The sequence below is a fragment of the Gossypium raimondii genome, chromosome 11, assembly GCF_025698545.1.
Source record: "Gossypium raimondii isolate GPD5lz chromosome 11, ASM2569854v1, whole genome shotgun sequence".
NCBI classification, from domain to species: Eukaryota; Viridiplantae; Streptophyta; class Magnoliopsida; order Malvales; family Malvaceae; genus Gossypium; species Gossypium raimondii.
Genome location: NC_068575.1, coordinates 47,224,220 through 47,245,208, shown reverse-complemented (window position 1 = coordinate 47,245,208; position 20,989 = coordinate 47,224,220). Strand labels below are relative to the sequence as shown.

The 20,989-nt window shown below is 33.3% G+C and overlaps 2 protein-coding genes across 2 annotated transcripts; both read right to left on the bottom strand.

Moving 5' to 3' along the window:
- Positions 1–758: 758 nt before the first annotated feature.
- Positions 759–3,493, bottom strand: LOC105803519 (probable receptor-like protein kinase At5g61350). Its single transcript, XM_052623196.1, has one exon. The coding sequence runs from the start codon at positions 2,442–2,444 to the stop codon at positions 1,857–1,859; it is 588 nt and encodes a 195-aa protein (XP_052479156.1). The 5' UTR covers positions 2,445–3,493; the 3' UTR covers positions 759–1,856.
- Positions 3,494–17,869: 14,376 nt separating this feature from the next.
- On the bottom strand, positions 17,870–20,976 carry LOC128034912 (receptor-like protein kinase FERONIA). The gene is made up of 2 exons (XM_052624288.1): positions 20,138–20,976; positions 17,870–19,993 (listed from the first exon to the last, which is right to left on the bottom strand). Coding segments are annotated over exons 1-2 (1,119 nt in total). The 5' UTR covers positions 20,140–20,976; the 3' UTR covers positions 17,870–18,876.
- Between the last annotated feature and the right edge of the window lie 13 nt (positions 20,977–20,989).

Here is a 20,989-nt window from a genome sequence, read left to right as displayed (position 1 = left end):
AAAATCACCTAAAATTTCCTCTCACGTGCATTTCAAACTTAGTATTGACTACTGAGTATTACTTTTCAACTTTTTGGCAATTTCTTTGAGTGCCACTATGGATTTTATAATGTATTAAATTTGTGTGCATAATGCGATTCCAAAAAGTCTACGATTTGGAGCTAACACTTCTTTCTTTTTTGGATTTCTTCAGCATTAATGAATAATTTATTTCATAAATCAATAAATATATGGTGGGATGATTAAACAATGAATATTGTCCTCATCTCTCTACTCTTTATCCATCCATGATGGGCCATGCGCTTGCCAATTGAATTAATAGCATAAGGATTTGCATCACCACACATTTTTATTTATTAAATAAAAAATTATAAAATATTTTTTAATAAGTAAATCATTATATTAAATTATTTAAAAATAATACAAATTAAGTGATAATTATAGTGAGAATTTTAAAATAAGAACCATAGTGAAAAAATGATAATATCTACTTTCATATTTATTTTATTTTAGAAAAAAAATTAGAATGGAAAATTCAAGAGATTAGAGCTATTAAAATTTATCAATTTGATTTTTAAGTATTTGTTTTCTTCATTAAAAAATTAGTCGACCATTTCAGTCAAGAAAGACAAATACCTAATACCCAAATTCATAAATCTTAATAACAATATCAAACAGTCGTTTTCACCTCATTTTCCCGCAAAACTTTCAAAAGCTTTCTTTTCTAAAATCACTGTTGTTTTCAACTACAACAAGTCTGCACCCATAACACCGCCACATTTTGAATTAGTTCAAGAATGCTGGGACTCAGTAGATTCCACATGTGCAAAAACCCTCTAGTTTTGCTCCTTCCATACAAAAATTAAAATAAAAAAAATAAAAAATCAAAGCATTCAAAGCAATGTGTAAAATATTTGTGATCAAGGACTCTTTTTTTTTTAAGTAGCAGCCCATAGTGACTCTTCAACCCAAACAACAGCTGTCCTTTGGATTTTACATAAATCCAAGATATGCAGCAACTAAAGAAGATGTGGTCCCTAGTTTCCTTCTCTTTCCTACAAAGCACACACTCATCTTCTTGAGTTATACCCCCATGAGATTAATCTGTCCCTAGTGGCAATGGCCAACCAATAAACAAATGAATGTCTGTTTGGGAATATAAAACTTGAACCACACCAGTCTAAGCCATGGAACCTTCTCCCTTCTCCGGTCTTAACATACTCCAAACTTCTGCCACTGAATATTTAGTTCCTGGAATAGGCCAAGAACCATCACTACTAACCACTTGACGAGCAACATGTCTAATCTGCAATAGTTTCCGCCAACATGTCTAACCTATGGCTGCAGGGATTGACCTCATATCGCTGCTTTTGTAGAGCACACACATTAATTCATGCAATCCAAAAAGAGCCTGAAATTTTTTTTGTAACACAGACTTTCATTTTTTTTCCCCGAACAGATACTGCTATATGACAAAGCATTTAACTATTATTGTTGCAATTATTGCTCTCAGAATCTGATGAGTCATAAGTGAATTCAGAAAAATTATGGCTATCAAGACCCAAAAATTTCCAAACAAAGCCAGAAAACAATGCTTCTTCATATATACATTCACCGTAAGGATAGATGCTCTCCATTTCGGAATCTGCTCTCTCTTGCAGCTCCAAGGCAAGCTCTAGTGTGACCTCCACCTCGCCCATTGCTGGTCTTAAATTTCCTTTAAGGTGGACACAACTAGAAGCGATTTCCAAATACTTGTTCAAACATTCTGGAGCTATCCTTCCCTTGAGGTATTGGTCAATGGCATGATAAATGGTTCCTTGGCTTAGGGATTCCATGGCCCAATCAAGCAGATATTATTTCTCCTCAGGCAGTGTGCTATCATATTGTGGTCTGCCAAAAAGAACTTCGTACAAAACAATCCCAAATGAGAAGACATCGGATTTTTCTTTCAGTAAACGCACGCGATGCTCTGGGGCCATATATCCACTAGTTCCCACCGCATGATCTGTGTCGATTCTTGTCAAGGCTTTTGACGTGCTAAGAGGAAGCAGTTTGGACAATCCAAAATCTGAAAGTTTAGAACACCATTCTTCATCTAAAAATATGTTTGAGCTCTTGATGTTATGGTGGATTACAGCACGCTTCGCTCCAGTGTGAAGGTAATGTAATCCACGTGCTGCACCGATACATATGTGTAGCCTATGTTTCCAAGCCAGTGGAACATGATCCTTCCCGTAGAGAACATGAGCGAGTGACCCTCTGCTCATGTACTCTAACACAACGAACATCTCCTTTTCTGAAAGGCAGAACCCGATAAGAGAGACGAGATGCGGGTGGCGCAGCTGGCAAAGCAACTTTACCTCATTTAGTTGTAACTCACTTACTCCTCCTCCTGAACTGCCTCCGCAGCGTCTCACAGCAACAATGGTTCCATCGTCCATTGTCCCTTTATAAACAATACTCCCGAAGTAACTTGTACCAATAATGGAGTCTGGATGGAAGTTGTTGGTCGCGGCTTTGATCTGGGCTAGTGAAAATTAACGGCATATATCCTCCGGAAGTTCTAATTGAGGAGATTTTTTCTTGGAAGCGAATAAGCTTAGCAGAGAACAAAAACGATGCCTCATAGGGGATATTTTATTTATTTGAAGAGAACTCTATACGCCCGAGAGAAGCTATATGAAAACATATGGAAACACTTATGCATTGTATTAAACTTTCTTAATATGTTCTGCAGTGTGAATAGGACTGAAGTTTGAGAATGAGTTGAAATTTCAAAGTCAATGATAATCCAATTCATAACATATAGTAAGAATCTTAATTTGGTGCAATGGCAGGATGCATAAGCCATCTTTGACTAATATAGTTTATTGTTTGTGTCGCCATCGTCTCGACCGTACGGCTTGCGAGAATTGAATTGGTATTAATCTACTAGAAATAAGGTTTGTTCTGTCGGTGAAGGGGTGTCTTTGCATTCTTTGCTCACTGCACTGGATTTTGCTTTGATGAGCTCAAAATTCCTGATTTTTATGGTGGGATTTTTCTTCTGGATTAGAGGGAATGCTTCTTGGTCGGTCCCTTGTGATTCTTGGCATTTTAATGTTGATGGTTCTAAGAAAGGGAAGACAGGGTGTGCTGGTTGTCGGTGGTGTTTCTCCGGGATGACAAATTGATTTGTGGATTCTCCTTCTCCATGGTTTCTATAAGTTCCTCTCATTGTTGAATCCGACGCTTTCGCTGCCGTTTCATGGGTCCGTATCACTGCTGCCAAACCATGGAAGCTATGGAAGAGCTTGAATATCATTGACGACCTTTTGCACCAGAGTAACAAGGTGCTAAGAGAGGCTAATGTGATTGCAGTTCACTTTACCAAAAAGGGGATCACCGGCTCTGATTTGTTGCATGGTTTTGAGGTGTCCCATTCGGAGAGCTTTTTTTTCTTTCATCTCTTGTGGTATTTTCTAGTTTTGCTCCTCCGTTGTTGCACTCTCATGTTTCTAAACCCACTGAGTAGTAGCATTTTTGTTGCTACCTTTAAATAAAACTGATTTTTGATGGGTAAATATACATTTTGGTACCTGAACTTGGTTTCAAGTTTTAATTTAGTACTTAATTGTTTTTTCTCCAATAAGGTACTTGAACGTGGCTTAAAGGTTTAACTTGGCACTTCAAGTTTTTTTTGGTCCAATTAGGTACTTGAACTTGCTTGCGTTTCACAATGGTACTTGAACTTGGCTTTTTTATCCAAATTAGTATTTATGGTAAATATCTTATTTGAACCAATTTAAACTATGAAGCCAAGTTTGGGCACCAATGTCACCCAAAATGCCAAGTTCAAGTACTTAATTGAATAAAAAAAATTTCAAGTATCGAATTGATGAACCTTGAAGTCAAGTTTAGTTACCTAATGGGACAAAGAAAAACTTTGGTACTAAATTAAAATTCATATACCAATATATATATTTACTCATTTTTATTGAGAATAAAAACATTTTTATATAATAAGTTGAATTGATTCATATAGATACTTTTTAGAAAAGATGGGTGATAAAGGTGGGTGGCTACATTGCAATGAGCATGAAAATTATGGTTTTTTTTATTATTACAATATTAGAAACAAGGAAAAAATGTCGTTTGAACTTATGTTATTTAAGTGTCAAATAAAAACTTTAACAATTACTTGAAATAAGTCTTTACTCTTGCATTTAATATTAACAACATTCACTTTTTCATATTACCTCTTTAATTTTCTTCTTAAGAAGATAATGCAAATTAATAGAAGAAAAGAATTGCATTTTGGTGCCAAATGTTTAGAATATCAATTATGTTATACCTTACTTGTTTGGGCTAAACAGTAAGCCTACATACGATATGGATAAACCTTTCAAAAGAACCCCTCGAACAAACCCTCCAGAGGAAACCTCTTGCACCAACAACTAAGTGGGCTCCACCTGTTAACCCCCACACCAGACTCCTGTCATGACGTCCCATCCAAGGTAACATAAGGCAAATGATAGTGCCACCCTATCTTAGCCTATACCATCAAACCACATGGCCACTTGACTTGACCATCTAATAGCAACTTGGCATATGACACCTAGGGATACAAGGCTAAAGGTATATAAAGCTCAAACTAACCAAGCAACGAGGGATCTCTCTCTCTCTCTCTGAACCTAATCTACACTTTATCTCCCTTTCTTTCCCTTCTTTCTTTCTTACCACCTCTAATCTCCTTGTCTAATGACTCTTCGCCTTGTACTAAAACAAGGTGAACTACACATCCTCACCCTCCTCTCCACCTTGTCTAGTTAAACCATCAACAAGTTCTGATAGCAAATTTTGCTTAAATTTTGGTATAATTCGCTCAAGTCCAAAAGTAATTCCCAATTGCATCATTTAAAAGTTGAATGTTGAATTTAGAACTAATCCTATAAACAAGTAAGTGGATCAAAATTAAAATTTTCATTTCTTTATTTTTTCTGTATACACATGTAAATTTTTTTTATTTTACGATTTGACACTAATTCTATTTAGGTCAATGGTATTAGGTAAAGGTTTTTCAAAAGTAATGACTCTAAGATTCAAACTTAGTCCAAATGCTTGAGAAAAAAAAGTTTATGGCCACTTCTTCCAACCACTTGTTGGTGATTTTTTTTTAATCTATTAATGATCTACATTTTCAATTGTAACAACTATTGTGTTTAACTTACATGTAGCATAAATCTACACTATTATAAATTTTTTGTATAAGTTAGTATTATGAGTTAACCAAACAATTGGAAAAAGATAAAAAAAAATTAAAATTATTTGTTAATGCAAGTTGTGGAGTAGCATTCTAAGTGGCACTCGATAATGGTCACTACCATCATCCCTGTGACAAAGTAGTATCATCCCTACGACAGAGGAGTAAACTTGCCATATTTGGTGTTGGCAATTTATTGAAACAAAATCTTTGGGCTATTGCTTATGTTGATATTTTGGAGATATGAAAGTCCTACTTTGGAGTCACGTATGCATAGTCCATCATCCACTCAAGATTTAGGTATGCCATACTATGAACATCACAAGTGAATAAATCTAAAAACGGATTCAGGATCTATTCTTCTTGGGTCTAGTTTGATGTATTATCAATCCAGTCAGTCACATCTATGTCTCTATCTTTTGGGAGTCATCCGCTCCAATGCCTAAGACAAAATATCTCCATAATTGGACTAGATAGGCGCCATATTAGTCTTTCAATTAGTTTGCTCATTTTCTATTAGACTAAGAACATGTTTAGGTTCATCTACTAATACAAGTTGTCTTTTCGTATTACGATTCGACCACGTAATACCGCTTAATATCAGTTAAACATTAAACAACTAATGAGCAACATTTGCTTCCATTTTGCTTTGCGTGCAAAACCCACAAGAGGACAATTATACAAAGTATATCAATGAATTTGTTTTATTAACCAATCTGTTCGAAAAATTTACAAGTTTACATTGACAAAAATACTACACTTGGGGCACCGAATCCAACAGTTTCGCCCATGTCGTCGTACGTCGACCACTACTCATAGTGCTCGCCATTCTTTGTTCTTTTTTTTTATTTGGGTTGGGTTATTGGTCTGCCACGCTTTTCTGAGTTTTGCCGAAAAATTTAGAATTACAAAAGTTACCTAGCCTATTTTCGGCTCACATAAATTTTTCTAATTTTACAAAAAATAAAATTAAAAATAATTCCTGTGTGGATATGATAATCCACGATCTAGTAACAAACCAAAAAAAATATGAAAAGCCTAAATATAACCTATCTAATGCTAGGAACCACAAATTTTGGCAAAATTACTTTATAACAATTATAAAATAAATTCATACATTCGTTCAAATATATAACAATCCAAACAACATCACTTCTCATATTATTTAATCAAACAATGAAAGAGATAAATAAATATGTTATCCAATTTTAATTGTAAACATAATACAACCTAACTTTAATACAAATGATTGGAAAAATCAATTTAGAAAACAGTAGCATACGCACAGTAGCAGTTTAAATTTTTTTTTTAAATTGAGTCTTGTGATATTTATAGTGATAAACTCTAGACCAAATTAGTACATGTGCTTTGAGCCAAACAATCTAGGTTATTTTCTAACTTTCTACCAAACGCTCTTCTTTGTTATATTCAAACCCGAACTTGCTTAGAGTGCGAGCTTTAATTTTACGAACCGATTGCATAGAATAAAATCTTTGACTAATTTCTAATGGAAAATTTTAATTTATCTCTATAGGAAACCAAAAACTTGAGCTTTCAATAAAATAGAATTTATTCTCTAAAAAATTGTCATTATTTTGTAATTATTGTAATTTTGGCTCAAACCATAGTTCCTATTTATAGGAAAAAGGTATAAGAGTTTTACTTGAATAGTTGGTAATTGAATAGTATTATTTTAATAGAAAAATACAATTTCCTACTTGAGAATACTAAGAAGTGACGACAACCCTTACTAGGACTAGAGTTTGTCGCCCCTTACATGCTAGATGAGCCTATTGGGCCTGTATTTGGTATTGGGTACAATTATATTGATTATATGGACCTTTAACCAACTCATATAATTTAACCATCCAAATAACCACTTTTTATATTTCTCGAAATAGTAATTAATTATAATTAAATTAAATTAAATTAAATTAAATTAAATTATTTTCTTAAATCAATTATAATTCGTTAAGATCAAGATAACTTTACCGTCCATGAGGAATATATTTAATTGTCTTGTTTATTAAAATTGCGATGACTAATTAATTTAATTTTCACTTTGAAATTGAATTATTTAATTACAATTAATTAAAAATAATTCAAAGAAATTAATTTAATATTTAAGTCATCTTTTACATTTAGTAAGAAAATGCATTTATCGGATAGTGATGCATGTGATATATCTCTTCATCGTCATTTTCATACATTCCTTAATATCGGTTCTACATACAATCCATTTTGAATTATGTCGAGCTAGCGAACAAATTGATTAGACATATATAATTAAAACTCAAATTATTTGTAATTAAGTTTCAACTCTTGTTTAATAATTACAACATTATTTAATCATAGAATTATTCCACTAAAGCATCATGATTGAACTCCCCTTATTATATTTCTTTACTGAAAGCGACTTTATAAATACTTATCTAATGACCTTATCATAAGCGTGTTACCCTCATAGGATATCATTTGTCTCTTTGGGTTAAATCCATTCATCCAATATGATCATATTTTTCTTATGGTAACTATTATATCTTCCTTTATGAAAAGTTAATTACTAATAAATACTAATTAAATTATTCATCCTAAACAAATTACCCAAGCCCCGTTACCTTTTTTATCTATCATGTAATACCAATGAAAGGATATCATTTACCCTTAATTGAATTATGAATTTCACTATTATAAATGAAGCCATAACATGCAGAAATTGTATACTCAACATATTGACTTTCGACTTTAGTGTTATTTGAACTCAAACTTTTAATACATCAAAGTATATGAGTCACACGCACATAGTCAGTCACTTACTCAAGATTGAGGTAAGTTACACTATGAACATCACAGGTGAAGTAATCTAAATGGATCTAGTGTAACAACCTATTTTTAGTGAAATCGGAACAATGGTTTCGGGACCACAAATCTGAAGCACTAGTTGAAAGCACTGTTGACCAAAGCACCAGTTCTGGTTCAGCCTAAATCGGGTAAGAAATTTTTGATTTTTAGTGATGGGTCATTGAACGGTTTAGGCTGTGTTTTGATGCAAGAAGGTAAAGTAATAGCTTATGCTTCCAGACAGTTAAAGCCACACGAAAAGAACTATCCAACACATGACTTAAAGTTGGTAGTTATTGTGTTTGCATTGAAAATTTGGCGACACCATTTGTTCGGTGAAAAATTTCATATATTTACCGATCACAAGAGTTTAAAGTATCTAATGTCGCAGAAAGATTTGAATCTGAGACAATGTAGATGGATCAAACTATTGAAATATTATGAGTTAGATATTAATTATCATCCGGGAAAAGCAAACGTAGTTGCTAATGCTTTGAGTAGGAGGTCATTGTTTGTTCTGCGAGCGATGAATACCCAACTATCACTATCTGATGATGGCTCGATTTTAGTCGAGTTAAAAGCTAAACCAACATTTTTACAATAGATCTGCAAAGTTTAGAAATGTGATAATGAGATGTTAGCTAAACGGGTACAGTGTGAGTCAACTTTTGATTTAGAATTTCAAATAGGACCCGATGATTGTTTGTTATTCAAAGGTAGAGTTTGTGTACAGAAGAATCCAGAGCTTATATAGAAAATTTTGCACGAAGCTCATAGTGGTAGCTTGCATGTTCATCTAGGGAGCAATAAAATGTATGGTGATTTGAGATAGATGTACTGAAGGCCTGGAATTAAATGCGAAATTTTTTACTTTGTATCTAGATGTTTGATATGTCAGCAAGTTAAAGCTGAACATCAGGTACCTTTAGGACTGTTACAACCAGTGATGATATCGGAGTGGAAATGTGGTAGAATTACTATAGATTTCGTATCAGAGTTACTATTATTTCCAAAAAAAGAAAGATGTCATTTGGATTATCATAGATTATTTGACGAAGTCTGCAGATTTTATTCTAGTATGTACAAATTTCTCACTTAACAGATTAGCTGAGTTATATGTTTCAGAGACTGTCAGGTTGCATGGAGTGCTAGTCTCTATTATTTTGGATAGAGATCCGCAGTTTATATCGCAATTCTGAAAGAAGTTACAAGAAGCTCTGGGTACGCGATTGCACTTTAGCACCGTATTTCACCCTCAAATTGATGGTCAGTCTGAACGTGTGATTCAGATTCTTAAATATATGCTTCGGTATTATGTTTTAGAGTTTGAAGGTAATTGGAAGAAATACTTATCGTTAGACGAATTCGCGTATAATAATAGTTTTCAGTCGAGCATAAAGATGACACCGTGTGAGGCGTTGTATGGTTGTAAATGTCGAACTCCATTATATTATACTAAGCTCAATGAGAAAAAGATATACGGGGTTGATTTGATTTGCGAGACTAAGGAAAAAGTGAAAGTGATCCGAGATAGCTTAAAAGCAACTTCAGATCGTCAGAAATCTTATGCGGATCTTAAACATAAAGAAATAGAGTTTCAAGTTGGTGACAGGGTATTTTTAAAAGTTTTGCCCTGAAAGAAAGTTCTTCGGTTAGGTCGTAAAGGAAAGCTGAGTCCGTGATTTATCGGGCCGTATGAGATTACTGAGAGAATCAGACCTTGTGCATACTGATTAGCTTTATTGTCAAAACTTGAAAGAATCCACAATGTCTTCCATTTGTCTATGTTACGGCGTTATCGATCTGGCCCTTCACATGTTATCTCTCCGACGGAGGTTAAAATTCAGCCTGATATGACATACAATGAATAACCGATCAGAATTCTAGCACGAGAGGTGAAAGAGTTGATAAATAAAAACATAACCTTAGTAAAATTTCTCTGGCAGTGACACGGAATAGAAGAAGCTACTTGGGAACCCGAGGAAGCTATGAGAATTCAATATTTGAACCTCTTTTCTAGTAAGATTTTCGAGGACAAAAATTTCTTTAGGGGGAGAGTTGTAATAGCCCGTTTTCAGTGAAATCGAAACAGTGGTTTTTGGACCACAAATTCAAAGTTAGAAAATTTATTTTATTATTCTTTGATGGTCTACAGTATGATAAAAATACCATATAAAAGTTTAGTTAAGAAATTTTACTATTTACATGCTTAATTTGATAAAAAGGACTAAATTGCGTAAAGTGTAAAAGTTGTATTTTAATAGCTAAAGGTATTAAATAGCTATAGAATTTTAAAGTGGAGATCCTTATTTAGTAATTAGCCATTAAGGTTGTTAGTGGATAAGTATGGGTTGTTATTATTAAAATTTTGATTAGTTGTTAAGGTTAAATTAGTAAATAGGTAATAAATGATAAATAAAATAAAACAAACCATCATTATCCATTATCATCATTTTTCACCAAAAATTTTAAAGAAAACCTAGCCATGGAAGCTTGAAATTTCAACAAGCTTATTTTTCTCAATTAGGTATGAATTTTTGTCCCGCTTTTGATGATTTCTAAGTTTTCGGGATTATTGTAGCTTAATCTAGCTAGCCTGGGGATTAATTTGCAAAACTATTAAAGTATTAGGGTTTTGCAATTGATGAACATGCTTGAATTTTGAATTTTGATGATAGAAGATGAATGGTTGTTGTTAGATAAATAATTTTGTAAATAATTTTTGTAAAGAGATTTTTGGTAAAATTATTAATTGGAGGCTAAATTGAAAAAGGTAATAAATTTATGGTAAAATTTGTGAATTTTGTGAAATATATGGACTGCTATTAATATGCATAAAAATTAACTAGGCTTGGGTAAGGATTAAATTGCATGAATTTTAATTTTTGAGCCTAGGGACTAAATTACAAAGAAATTAAAAGTATAGGGCAAACTAGTAATTTTGTCAAAATTCCATGTTGGATTAATTTGAATGAGAATTATATTAAAATGATTAAATTCATTCGTATAGATCCTGTCAGACCTCGTACAGAGTTAGGTCGTGGTAAGGACAAAATATAAGATTAGTCGCCTCCGTGTCTACGTACACTCGTCAAGGTAAGTTCATGTAATTAAGTTGTGTAATTTGTATGCTTTGTTTGAATTAGATGTATATTATTTTCATTATTATCATATATGAATACCGATCGTATATCTGACGACGTACGACAATTACCAAGCCCCGTTTGAACATTAAGAATTTGTAGGATACAAATGACATGTCATTAGGGTTATCGATTTCAGCTCATATGAGCTTACCGATACTCATCTCGTATGAGCTTACCATTATTCAGCTCAGAAGAGCTTACCGTTTACAGCTCGTATGAGCATATATGTACATGAATTGACAGATTACAGTTCAATACACCTCGTGTGTACTACCCGTGTATCCAATAATATTCTAAATGGTTCAACGAGCATAGTTCTGTTACGAGTCTATAAGAATTCAATACGAACTAGTATAGGTATTTACATGAATTACATAGAATTGATTTATATATGATATATGGATACATGATATAGATGTTACATGTATATGGAATTTGAATAGTGGTTGAATTCATACATGTTTCTTGATATTATATGAATTACATGACTAACATGGTTGTTGAGGATATGTGTTTAGGCTTTTGGCCAAATTGAGTTGGATATGTTTTGGATGCTTACCTTAAATGTGATTAAATGGTAAGTTAATTTCTTTGTTATACGAACTTACAAAGCTTAAATGTTTACTCTGTGTTATTTTTCGTGTTTTATAGTGATTCGGAAGCTCATTCAGGTTGGAAGCTTATCAGAGATATATCACACTATCCATCGGCTCTTTTGGTACTTTCGGTTAATTAATTCCGGTTATAATGGCATGTATAGGTTAATTTGGCCAATGTTGGCATATAAGTATTTTGTTGAGACTAGTCACTTATTTGGCTTGTGTTCGGTATATTTTGAAGTGTATATATATGTGACTTTACCATATTAGTTGTATGTGATGATATTACATGTTTTAAACTTGATCTTGGCTGGTTTTGGATGTCTATTTATGACTTGGTCATATGCAAATTGTTGTGTTTAGGTTGGTACCAAATTGGGTGAGAAATGTGGCCTGGAAAAATAACTTATTTTCGTCCACACGAGTGTGTGTCTTAGCCGTGTGTAACACACGACCAGGTGACACAGTCGTGTATCCCCTGTATCTTCTTAAGAATACAAGTCAGTATGCTCACTCGACCTAGCACATGGGCATGTGGCTTGGCCGTATGATCCATGTCAATGAGTTACACGGGCACGGACACGGGCTAGGACACAGCCGCATGTTCCTATTTCGTATGTCCACATGGCCTAAAACACAGGTGTGTCTCTTGGCCGTGTGAGCTACACGGCCATGTGACCCCTACAACTTTGAAAAATTTCAATGTTTTCTGAAAAATTCTTTGAGTATCCGATTTAATCCCGACTTATTTCTAAAGCGTATTTGGGCCTCGAGGGCTTGTATAAGGGACAATATGTTTGATTTCGATTGGTTTCTGACATGAATATTATATAATATGAAATGTTTGAAAAGTTTGTTTATTTGAGCTGTAAACTTCGGTAATACTCCGTAACCCTGTTTCGACGATAGATACAGGTTAGGGGTGTTACATCTAGGGTTAATTCAACTTGGGTCTTATCTGATGTATTATCAATCTAGACAATCACATTGATGTCTCTATCTTTTGAGATTCAATCACTCTAATACCTAATATAAGGTATCTCCCTAATTGAACTTTATAGACGAGATAATTGTAACAGCCCGATTTTGGGTCTAGTCGGAACAGTGATTTTGGGACCACAAATCCGACGAGGAAAAATGTACTAGCTTGAATTTTCAGAGGTGTCAGAACGGTGATTCGAGATCACTAAATTCAAAAAATGGGTAGAAAATATTATTAATTTAGTGAGTATAAGTTAAATGTGAAGTTAGGAAAATTTTTGAAATAGTGAATAGTGTACTAGAAATAAATATTAAAATAATTAGAATCGAAAATGAGGTATCAAGACCTCGGGGATTTTAAACTGAGTCATAAATATTTTTATAAATATTTGTGGAGTGTTAAAAAGTTAGTATTAAAGTTTCGTTGAGAAATTTTAAAGTTTCAATAATAAATTGAACAAAAAGGACTAAATTGTAACAAATGCAAAATTATGGGAAATGATTAAATAGCTTAAATGATAAAAGGAAGAGGGCTTAAAAGTCAAATAGACCCAAGGTCTATTTGGGCTGGACGGCAAAGGCATGAAATCAGCAACAAAGTCAGGAGAATTAAGGGCAAAATTAGAATATTGCAAAATTTACTTAATAAAGTTAGGACCAAAGTGGAATTATCTAGATTTCTCTTTATTTTTCTGCATTCTCATCAGAAAAAACACCATATAAGGGTTTACTTAAGCTGGTTCTTCCTATTTTTACTACAAGTAAGTTCAATTCTTGATTATTTCTTGAAAATTTTATGTTTTTGTGACTTTTACAACTAGGTCCACTTGTAGAATTCATTAGTTTTTGATTCTATAAAAGAAGTTGAAAGTTTGTATGAATATGTGCTGCAAGTATATGATGATTTAGCATGGAATTAGAGCCTTAAATTGTTCATATGCTGATTTTGTTGAAAGAATTGAATAGAAAGTGAATGTTTGGGACCTAATAGTAAAAGAGTTTGAAGATAGAGTTATATGTGGAAATTCTGAATTTCAATAGTTGTGTAACAACTTATAATGTCTAGGTAAAGTATTAATTGAGAAAATTAGATTAATTGAGGGGTTAATTGAGAAAGGACCGAATTGTATAAACTGTGAAATTTGGGGCAAAATGGAAATCAACATTTTGCACTAAAGCAGTTTTAGACAGCAGCAGTAGTCTAACTTAGGAAAATCACCAAAAATTGTGGGAATTGAATTAGAGGATGAATAAAATATGAAATTAAAGCTTGTTAAGTCTAGTTTCTCATAGAAGAAACGGTGTAAGTAATTGAATTGTAAATTTTGAGATATTTGAAGTTTAGTTAGACCGAGTTAGAATGAGTTCGGAATCCCCTGTTTTGACTTTGGAAAATTGTTAAAAATTGTACAAAAATAATTATGAGTTATGGTTTATATGCTTAGAATCCTTTATGAGTATATTTTCAAAATAAATAAACAAAAACATCATTTGAATTCTGTACAATGAGATAATTAATTTTTAGTGAAGAGAGGTCAGAACTATCAGACAGCGAAATAGGGGAAACTTTAAAGAATAAACTGTACTATTTGGCTAAATAAAAAATTATGAAATTTTTATGGTAAGAAGATATATGAATCTAGTTTTGGGGAAAATTTACGGATCTTAATTTGGAGTTCTTAGCTCCAGGGAAAAATAATTTAGTGACTCTAACTCAGACGAACAGCTTGAATTTTACATACAAGAAAATAGTGAAAGTACGAATAATGTTGTTTAAATGTGTTATACACATTAAGGATGAGGAATGGAGAGGAGGTGGAGGAAAATTGGAAAATATATGAATGATTTGTGTATAATTGGTCATATGCTTGATTATAATTGATAAACGATGAAATAGAAATGATGCTTATATTTGTGCATTATTGGTCATGGTTTAAACTCATGTGTGAAAATAAAGTTTCATAAGTATATTCGGTATATGATTGGCATGAAATAATGTCATGAATGGTTTATGAATTAACACATGTTGGTAAGCCTCATACATGAATAAGTGTTGTGCTCATCCATGCTTATAATGCTTATGCTATATGTGTATTTGGCTGAGATATTTGGTGTATATGCTTAGGCTTTGGCCAAGTAGTGGCTAAATTATGCTATGTTAAATTTATAAGTTATGCATTGAAATGGTTTATCATGTGGTTAGCCCCAAAAAGAGTTATGTTTAAATACACTAGCTTGCGACTAACGTTGAATGATATGTTTATATCTTGTGTGATGTGCATAGAAAACGAGTGTGGAAAGATGATGAAATAATAAGTTCATATGGCTGAAATTTAATGATTAAATGTTAATTTCATGAATTATATAATGTATGTTGAGATATATTTATTGTTGAAATGAGAATAAAATAAAAGTGCGAAAACTGAATAAATGATCAAATTGAGCGGAACGCCGGATTTGGGTACTTCTGATCAGTGATAAGTGACAAGTGGAAAGTGATAAGTGGTAGTTTTAGCTACACTTATCTGATCAAGTGACAAAGTGATAAGTGGTAGCCTTAGCTACACTTATCTGATCAAGTGACAAAGTGATAAGTGGTAGCCTTAGCTACACTTATCTGACAAAGTGATAAGTGGTAGCTTTAGCTACACTTATCTGATCAAGTGAAAAAGTGATAAGTGGTAGCCTTAGCTACACTTATCTGATTAGGGACAAGTGAGAAGTGATCATACTTAAGACCATAGTTATATTATGGCAAAGAGAAAGTGAAGTACTCAATTTTCCATAACCGTTCCCTAATTTGATTAAGGATGGTAAGTGACAAATTGGCTCAAAAGAATTAAAGAAAAATGGATAAGTGGTAGTGTATTTATACCAGAATGATGTTGCTTTTTAAACTAAAGTGATATTTTCATTGCAAAATTGAGAATTTCATAAATGTGTTAATGAATGGTATAATCGTTAAACGTTGATTTAAATGGTAAATACGAATTAGTGTTAAACTTAGTGACATTGAATTGTACGTGAATTAAATAGAAATTGCTAGTGATATGATTTAAATTGTGAGCATGAGAAATTGCGAATTAAATGAAATGGAAATGAAGCATTGATTTACATGAGTATGTATCGGGTCTCGTAGGCCCTAATTATTATGATTATAATATTTTGAAGATATATTGTGAAAAGTTATATATTAACAATTTTGAAAGTTTTAATTTAGATGAAATTTTATAACTCTGTTAAATACGTTTACAAGTGTATGTGTTCTGGTAATGCCTCGTACCCTATTCCGGTGCTAGATACGGGTAAGGGGTGTTACAATAATAGTCATTTAACCGATTTGTTCAATTTCGATTCATCAGACTATAGACCTTTTACATTACCTACTAATATAAGTTGCATTCTCACATTATTATTAAACCAAATAATAAAACTTAGTATTAGTTAAACATTAGGTAATTAATGAGACAATATTCGCTTAAATTTTGCTTTGCATGCAAAAACTGTTGAGGATAAATACAAACAATACTAATGTGAATAATGGAATTTTATTAAATCAATCTGCTTGAAAAATTACAAGTAGAAAGGAATAATAAACTACACTTAGAACACTAGATCCTAACACTACATTCCCATGAGTGGGGATCAAACCTCGACCATATTATTAAAGGATGAGGTAAGCAACCACCACACCTCAACTTAGCAATTTTTTTAGTCATATATTTAAACATCTTTTTAAAATTGTTTAGAAAGAAACATTTGATTTTTGCAAGTTGATATTTGAGCAGTTATATGAGTAATTATCATTGGGGCAACTAACAATTGAAGAACAATAATACAAAAAGATTGGTTACGCAATTCAGTTTCCATCTACGTCTAAGGAGCTTTACCCAAAAAGATAATCTACAATCTTCAACCATGTACTGGTGATGATTTAACTCATACTACTCACCATGGTTAAGAACCTTTAATATTTATATCATTCTGTGCTAAATTTTTCATGAAAGCTCAATTGTAAAATTAAATGACTCACTTATATTTTACTTAGAAAATGCACTCACAAAAGAGTTTCTAATTGAACAAAATAAAGTGCTAACTTTGTTACCAACTAAGGGTGGGTTTGGATGAGCGGTGCGTTTACCTGCGGTTAGTGTAAAAACAGCGGTGGCGGTGAGATTAGATACTGTAGCGTGAGACAAAAAGTAAGTTAAACGCATCGTACCGCACCCAATCGCCCATCCAAACCCACCCTAAGTCAAGCCTTTAATGTATAGTGGTTTAAGGCACGCTAAAATACAAACTAGTTACCTTACCAAATCCCACTAAAGTATCCTATAAAATAGGTTACAATTATCTTAATAATTTTCTTTTAATTTGAAATTTGAGTTTTAGAGTAGAGTAGGTAAATTTTTTGTGTCAGGTTTAGGATAATTTCACTCCCACCCCGCTCTAACATATTTAGAAAACTATTTTTTTAATTTTATAAATAGTTTTTATTTTTCAATTATAATTTCATAATTTTAGAAGAATTTATAACCTATATTTAAATTTTGTAAGTATTATTTCATATATTTTGTTATAATTTCATAATTTTATAATTATTTGGTTTAATTTTATAAAATTAGCATACTATAAAACATTATTTAAAATTTCAGAGCGAGATCAAAGAAGTTATAGCGTGATCAGATTAGTGACAAAATTTTTAAATAAAATCAAGTTTAAAATGAGATGTATAAAAATTAGATCAGAACTAAGGTGGGCAAAAAATGGTCTTGACTGTTCAATTGCGATCCCTCGACAAAACTAATTATTTCAAAAGTACTTTGCATTGTAATGGTGTTTCTTTGCCAGATTTGTCATTTAGGGTTATCTATTTCTCTTTCTTATATGTTAAAACTTCTTTTGAGTGCTTGTTGGTGTTGCATCAACTATTGGATAAGGTCCTTATTTGTCATAGGTGGTATGCTGGTCATGTATTAAGCACATACTAAGGCAATATATCAGATTCCTATGATACTTGGATAGAGAATTGAAAGCATTTAATCTTGCATGTCAACCTCATCAGAGCAGTATGCTTCTATTACCTGGAGTGGCCCTTTTGACAGCATGGGTCTCCTCATCCTCACAATAGGGATTGGACTTTGAGCTACTCAAATTTTGGGATTCTAAAATTTTCTGCTTTGCCTGCAGTGGCCTAATAAAGACATCAAGTTTGCAATCTATGATTTCAATTAAGCAAAGCAAGAACTGCAAAATGCGACCAAGAGAAGGAATGGTCTTGAACAAATAACTTTGACAACTCAACATACAACCAAACTCGGCTAAGATTGCTCTTTAGTTGACTGTTACTAGACATCTACAAAAGAATATTAATCCCATTCAAACAATTTATCGAACATCTACCCTGCAAAAGGAAAAATCCGAATCCATAATCCGCGATAGTATACCTGATTCAGAAATCTAAATCTAGTTATCTGCAAAAGGAAATTGAATTCTATAAATCTGAATCCATAAAAATAAACAAATAAAATATCCACATGTATTTGAATTTGCACGATTCATCGTCCATATCTCACAATTTAATGAACAGATTATAGCAAAGAAGCTAATTAATGTCAGAGTGTTAAGATTTACAGAGCAAGGTGACCTTATTTTCATTTAACTGGGAAAAGAAATATAGAATAAGAAAAAGGAGGGGGGAATGTCCTAAGAGTGCTAAGAGTAGTCCCATCTGAGAAAGGATTTACCAGGACATCACTTTAAACATATATTATTCTGAAAGTTGAACGCCATAGCTGCTTTGAAACCAATTTAGGCCTCAGGACAGTATATATAGTAATCACTAATTGCTTGTTTTCTGCCAAATTTCCCATGTAGGACCAGCCAGCTTCATTGCAATGATTAGGCGGAGCAGAATTCTGATTGTGGAATACATATCTTTATTGAAGGATGAACAAATGGCACCCACCTTTAATTGAACAAGTAAAGAATTAGAGTTTCAGTAATAGATTTCTCATTGTTTATCCCTGATTCAATATCGTTGCTAGTTGTATCACTTCAGAATCTAGAACGAATCCGAAATCGTGCTATCTTCATCATCAGAACAGCTATCAATTTCCTGTTCCACTACGTTTCCACCATAATCAGGAATATCCTTCCTGACAAATAGACAAGGTAGCAGTTCTTCATACTCGTATTCACCTTGATGATCGACGCTCTCCTTCTCCGAATCAGCTATTTTCTGAAGCTCCAATGCGGCCTCTAGTGCCATCTCTACTTCCCCCATCTCAGGTCGTCCCTTACCAGTCTGGCAAACACAACAATAGGCAATCTCCACAAATTTCTCGAAACATTGAGGGGCTATTTTCTTCTTCAAATAAGGATCAATGATGTCATAGACAGTCCCGTTTTCGATACATTTACTATCCCAAGAAGTTAAACTTTTTTTAATCCCTTCCAATGTTAGATCAATTGCCTTCCTTCCGCATAACACCTCAAACAAAACAATCCCAAAAGCGTAAACATCAGTTTTTCTGGTTATACGGCCAGTTATATAACACTCTGGATCCATATGAACGACGGTAACTGGTATTTTGATGTTCAAAGAGCCAGTAGGAGAACCAGCTTGGCTCATCTTTGACAGGCTAAGATCGGAAAGCTTAGGATTCCATTCGTCATCCAATAGAATGTTTCGGCTCCTGATGTTACGATGGATTATCGAATGCTTTGCTCCTGAATGAAGGTAATGCAACCCACGGGCTGCACCACTGCATATCGTTAGCCTCCGCTTCCAGGAGAGTGGATCATTAGAACGATTTCCATAAAGATGTTTATCAAGTGAACCATTGCTTATATATTCATAAACCAGAAGCTTTTCATCTTCTTCGTCGCAGAATCCGATGAAAGAGACAAGATTCGGGTGTCGTAGCTGACACAGTAACTGCACCTCGGTTCGGAATTCACGACCTCCTCGCAGTCCAAATGGCCCAAAGCGCTCAATAGTAACTGCCATAGTCCCATCATCAATGATTCCTTTGTATAGATCTCCAAAACCACCACGACCAAGGAGAAAGTCTTCACGGAAGCTGTTGATAGCAGCTTTAATCTCCTCAAGTGAGAATTGTCGGCATAGTCCCTCTGGGAATGCTGAACATTGCTTCCGTGGAGACCTTCCATTTCCCCTGCTTTTATCCGACTTTTGTTAGGCGATTTATTAATAATGTGGAAGAAAAGTAGAAGGGATTTTAAAGGGTTTTTCATTGCAAGAAATGAAGGAAGCAAGTTTGGATTTGATTGAATGTTACAGTTTCTTCTGATTAGCTTACATTGTTCGTTTCAAATGTGAATTACATTTTGGGATTGAGCATTACTTTGCAACTTTCTGGAAGTGCCATATTGGGTCGAAGGATTGAACTTCCTTGATAAATTTCTGCAGTGTGAAAAGAACTTAATTTTCAGTATGAGTTGAAATTTCAAAGTAAACGACAATTTAATTCAGAACGCGGAAATGTGTTTGACCTTTATGGCTTCTGGTTTCATTAAGCCTCGAATGATGACTTGAACCTTAGTTTGAGGCGGTGGCAAAATGCGTAAGCATAAACTTAAACATAACAAGAGCACAGAGTTTATTTATACTGTTACTCCTCAGAAATTACATTCTATAAACCCTTTTTTTATTATTATCAAGTTACCATCTCTTGTGTCAATAAAAACTTTATGAAGTTGATTGAAACATGTTTATTTAATACTTGTTTGTAAGCAAGGAGCTCTCATTCAAGTAAACATTTCCCCATGGTGGGCTCAATGTTTCATTAAACTTTCTTTCCAGGAAAGAGGAAAATCCTGTTACTTTGCAGGTAATAACAGTGACATTATCCACTCCCAGGTGTTACCTGTGTAATTTTCTTTCCGAGAACATAATACAAACCGAGAAAGTCTACATTTTGTAGCCAAAAGTTCTTTCAGTTTGGATTCTTCAATTAATGAACAATTTATCGTCATAAACCAATAGTTAGTACAATCAATGATTTTAGTATAAACACAATATGATCTAAACCTGATCAATAAATATAAGCTCGGATAAATAAATCACTGTCCTCATCCGGTCATCCCTCTATTGTTAATCCATCCATGATAAGTCATGCAACAATGAAAGAACGCTTGGGAATTGAATTAGC

Excerpts from the sequence above, each read along its gene's own strand:
- LOC105803519 (XM_052623196.1), bottom strand. The coding sequence starts at position 2,444 with ATGGACGATGGAACCATTGTTGCTGTGAGACGCTGCGGAGGCAGTTCA.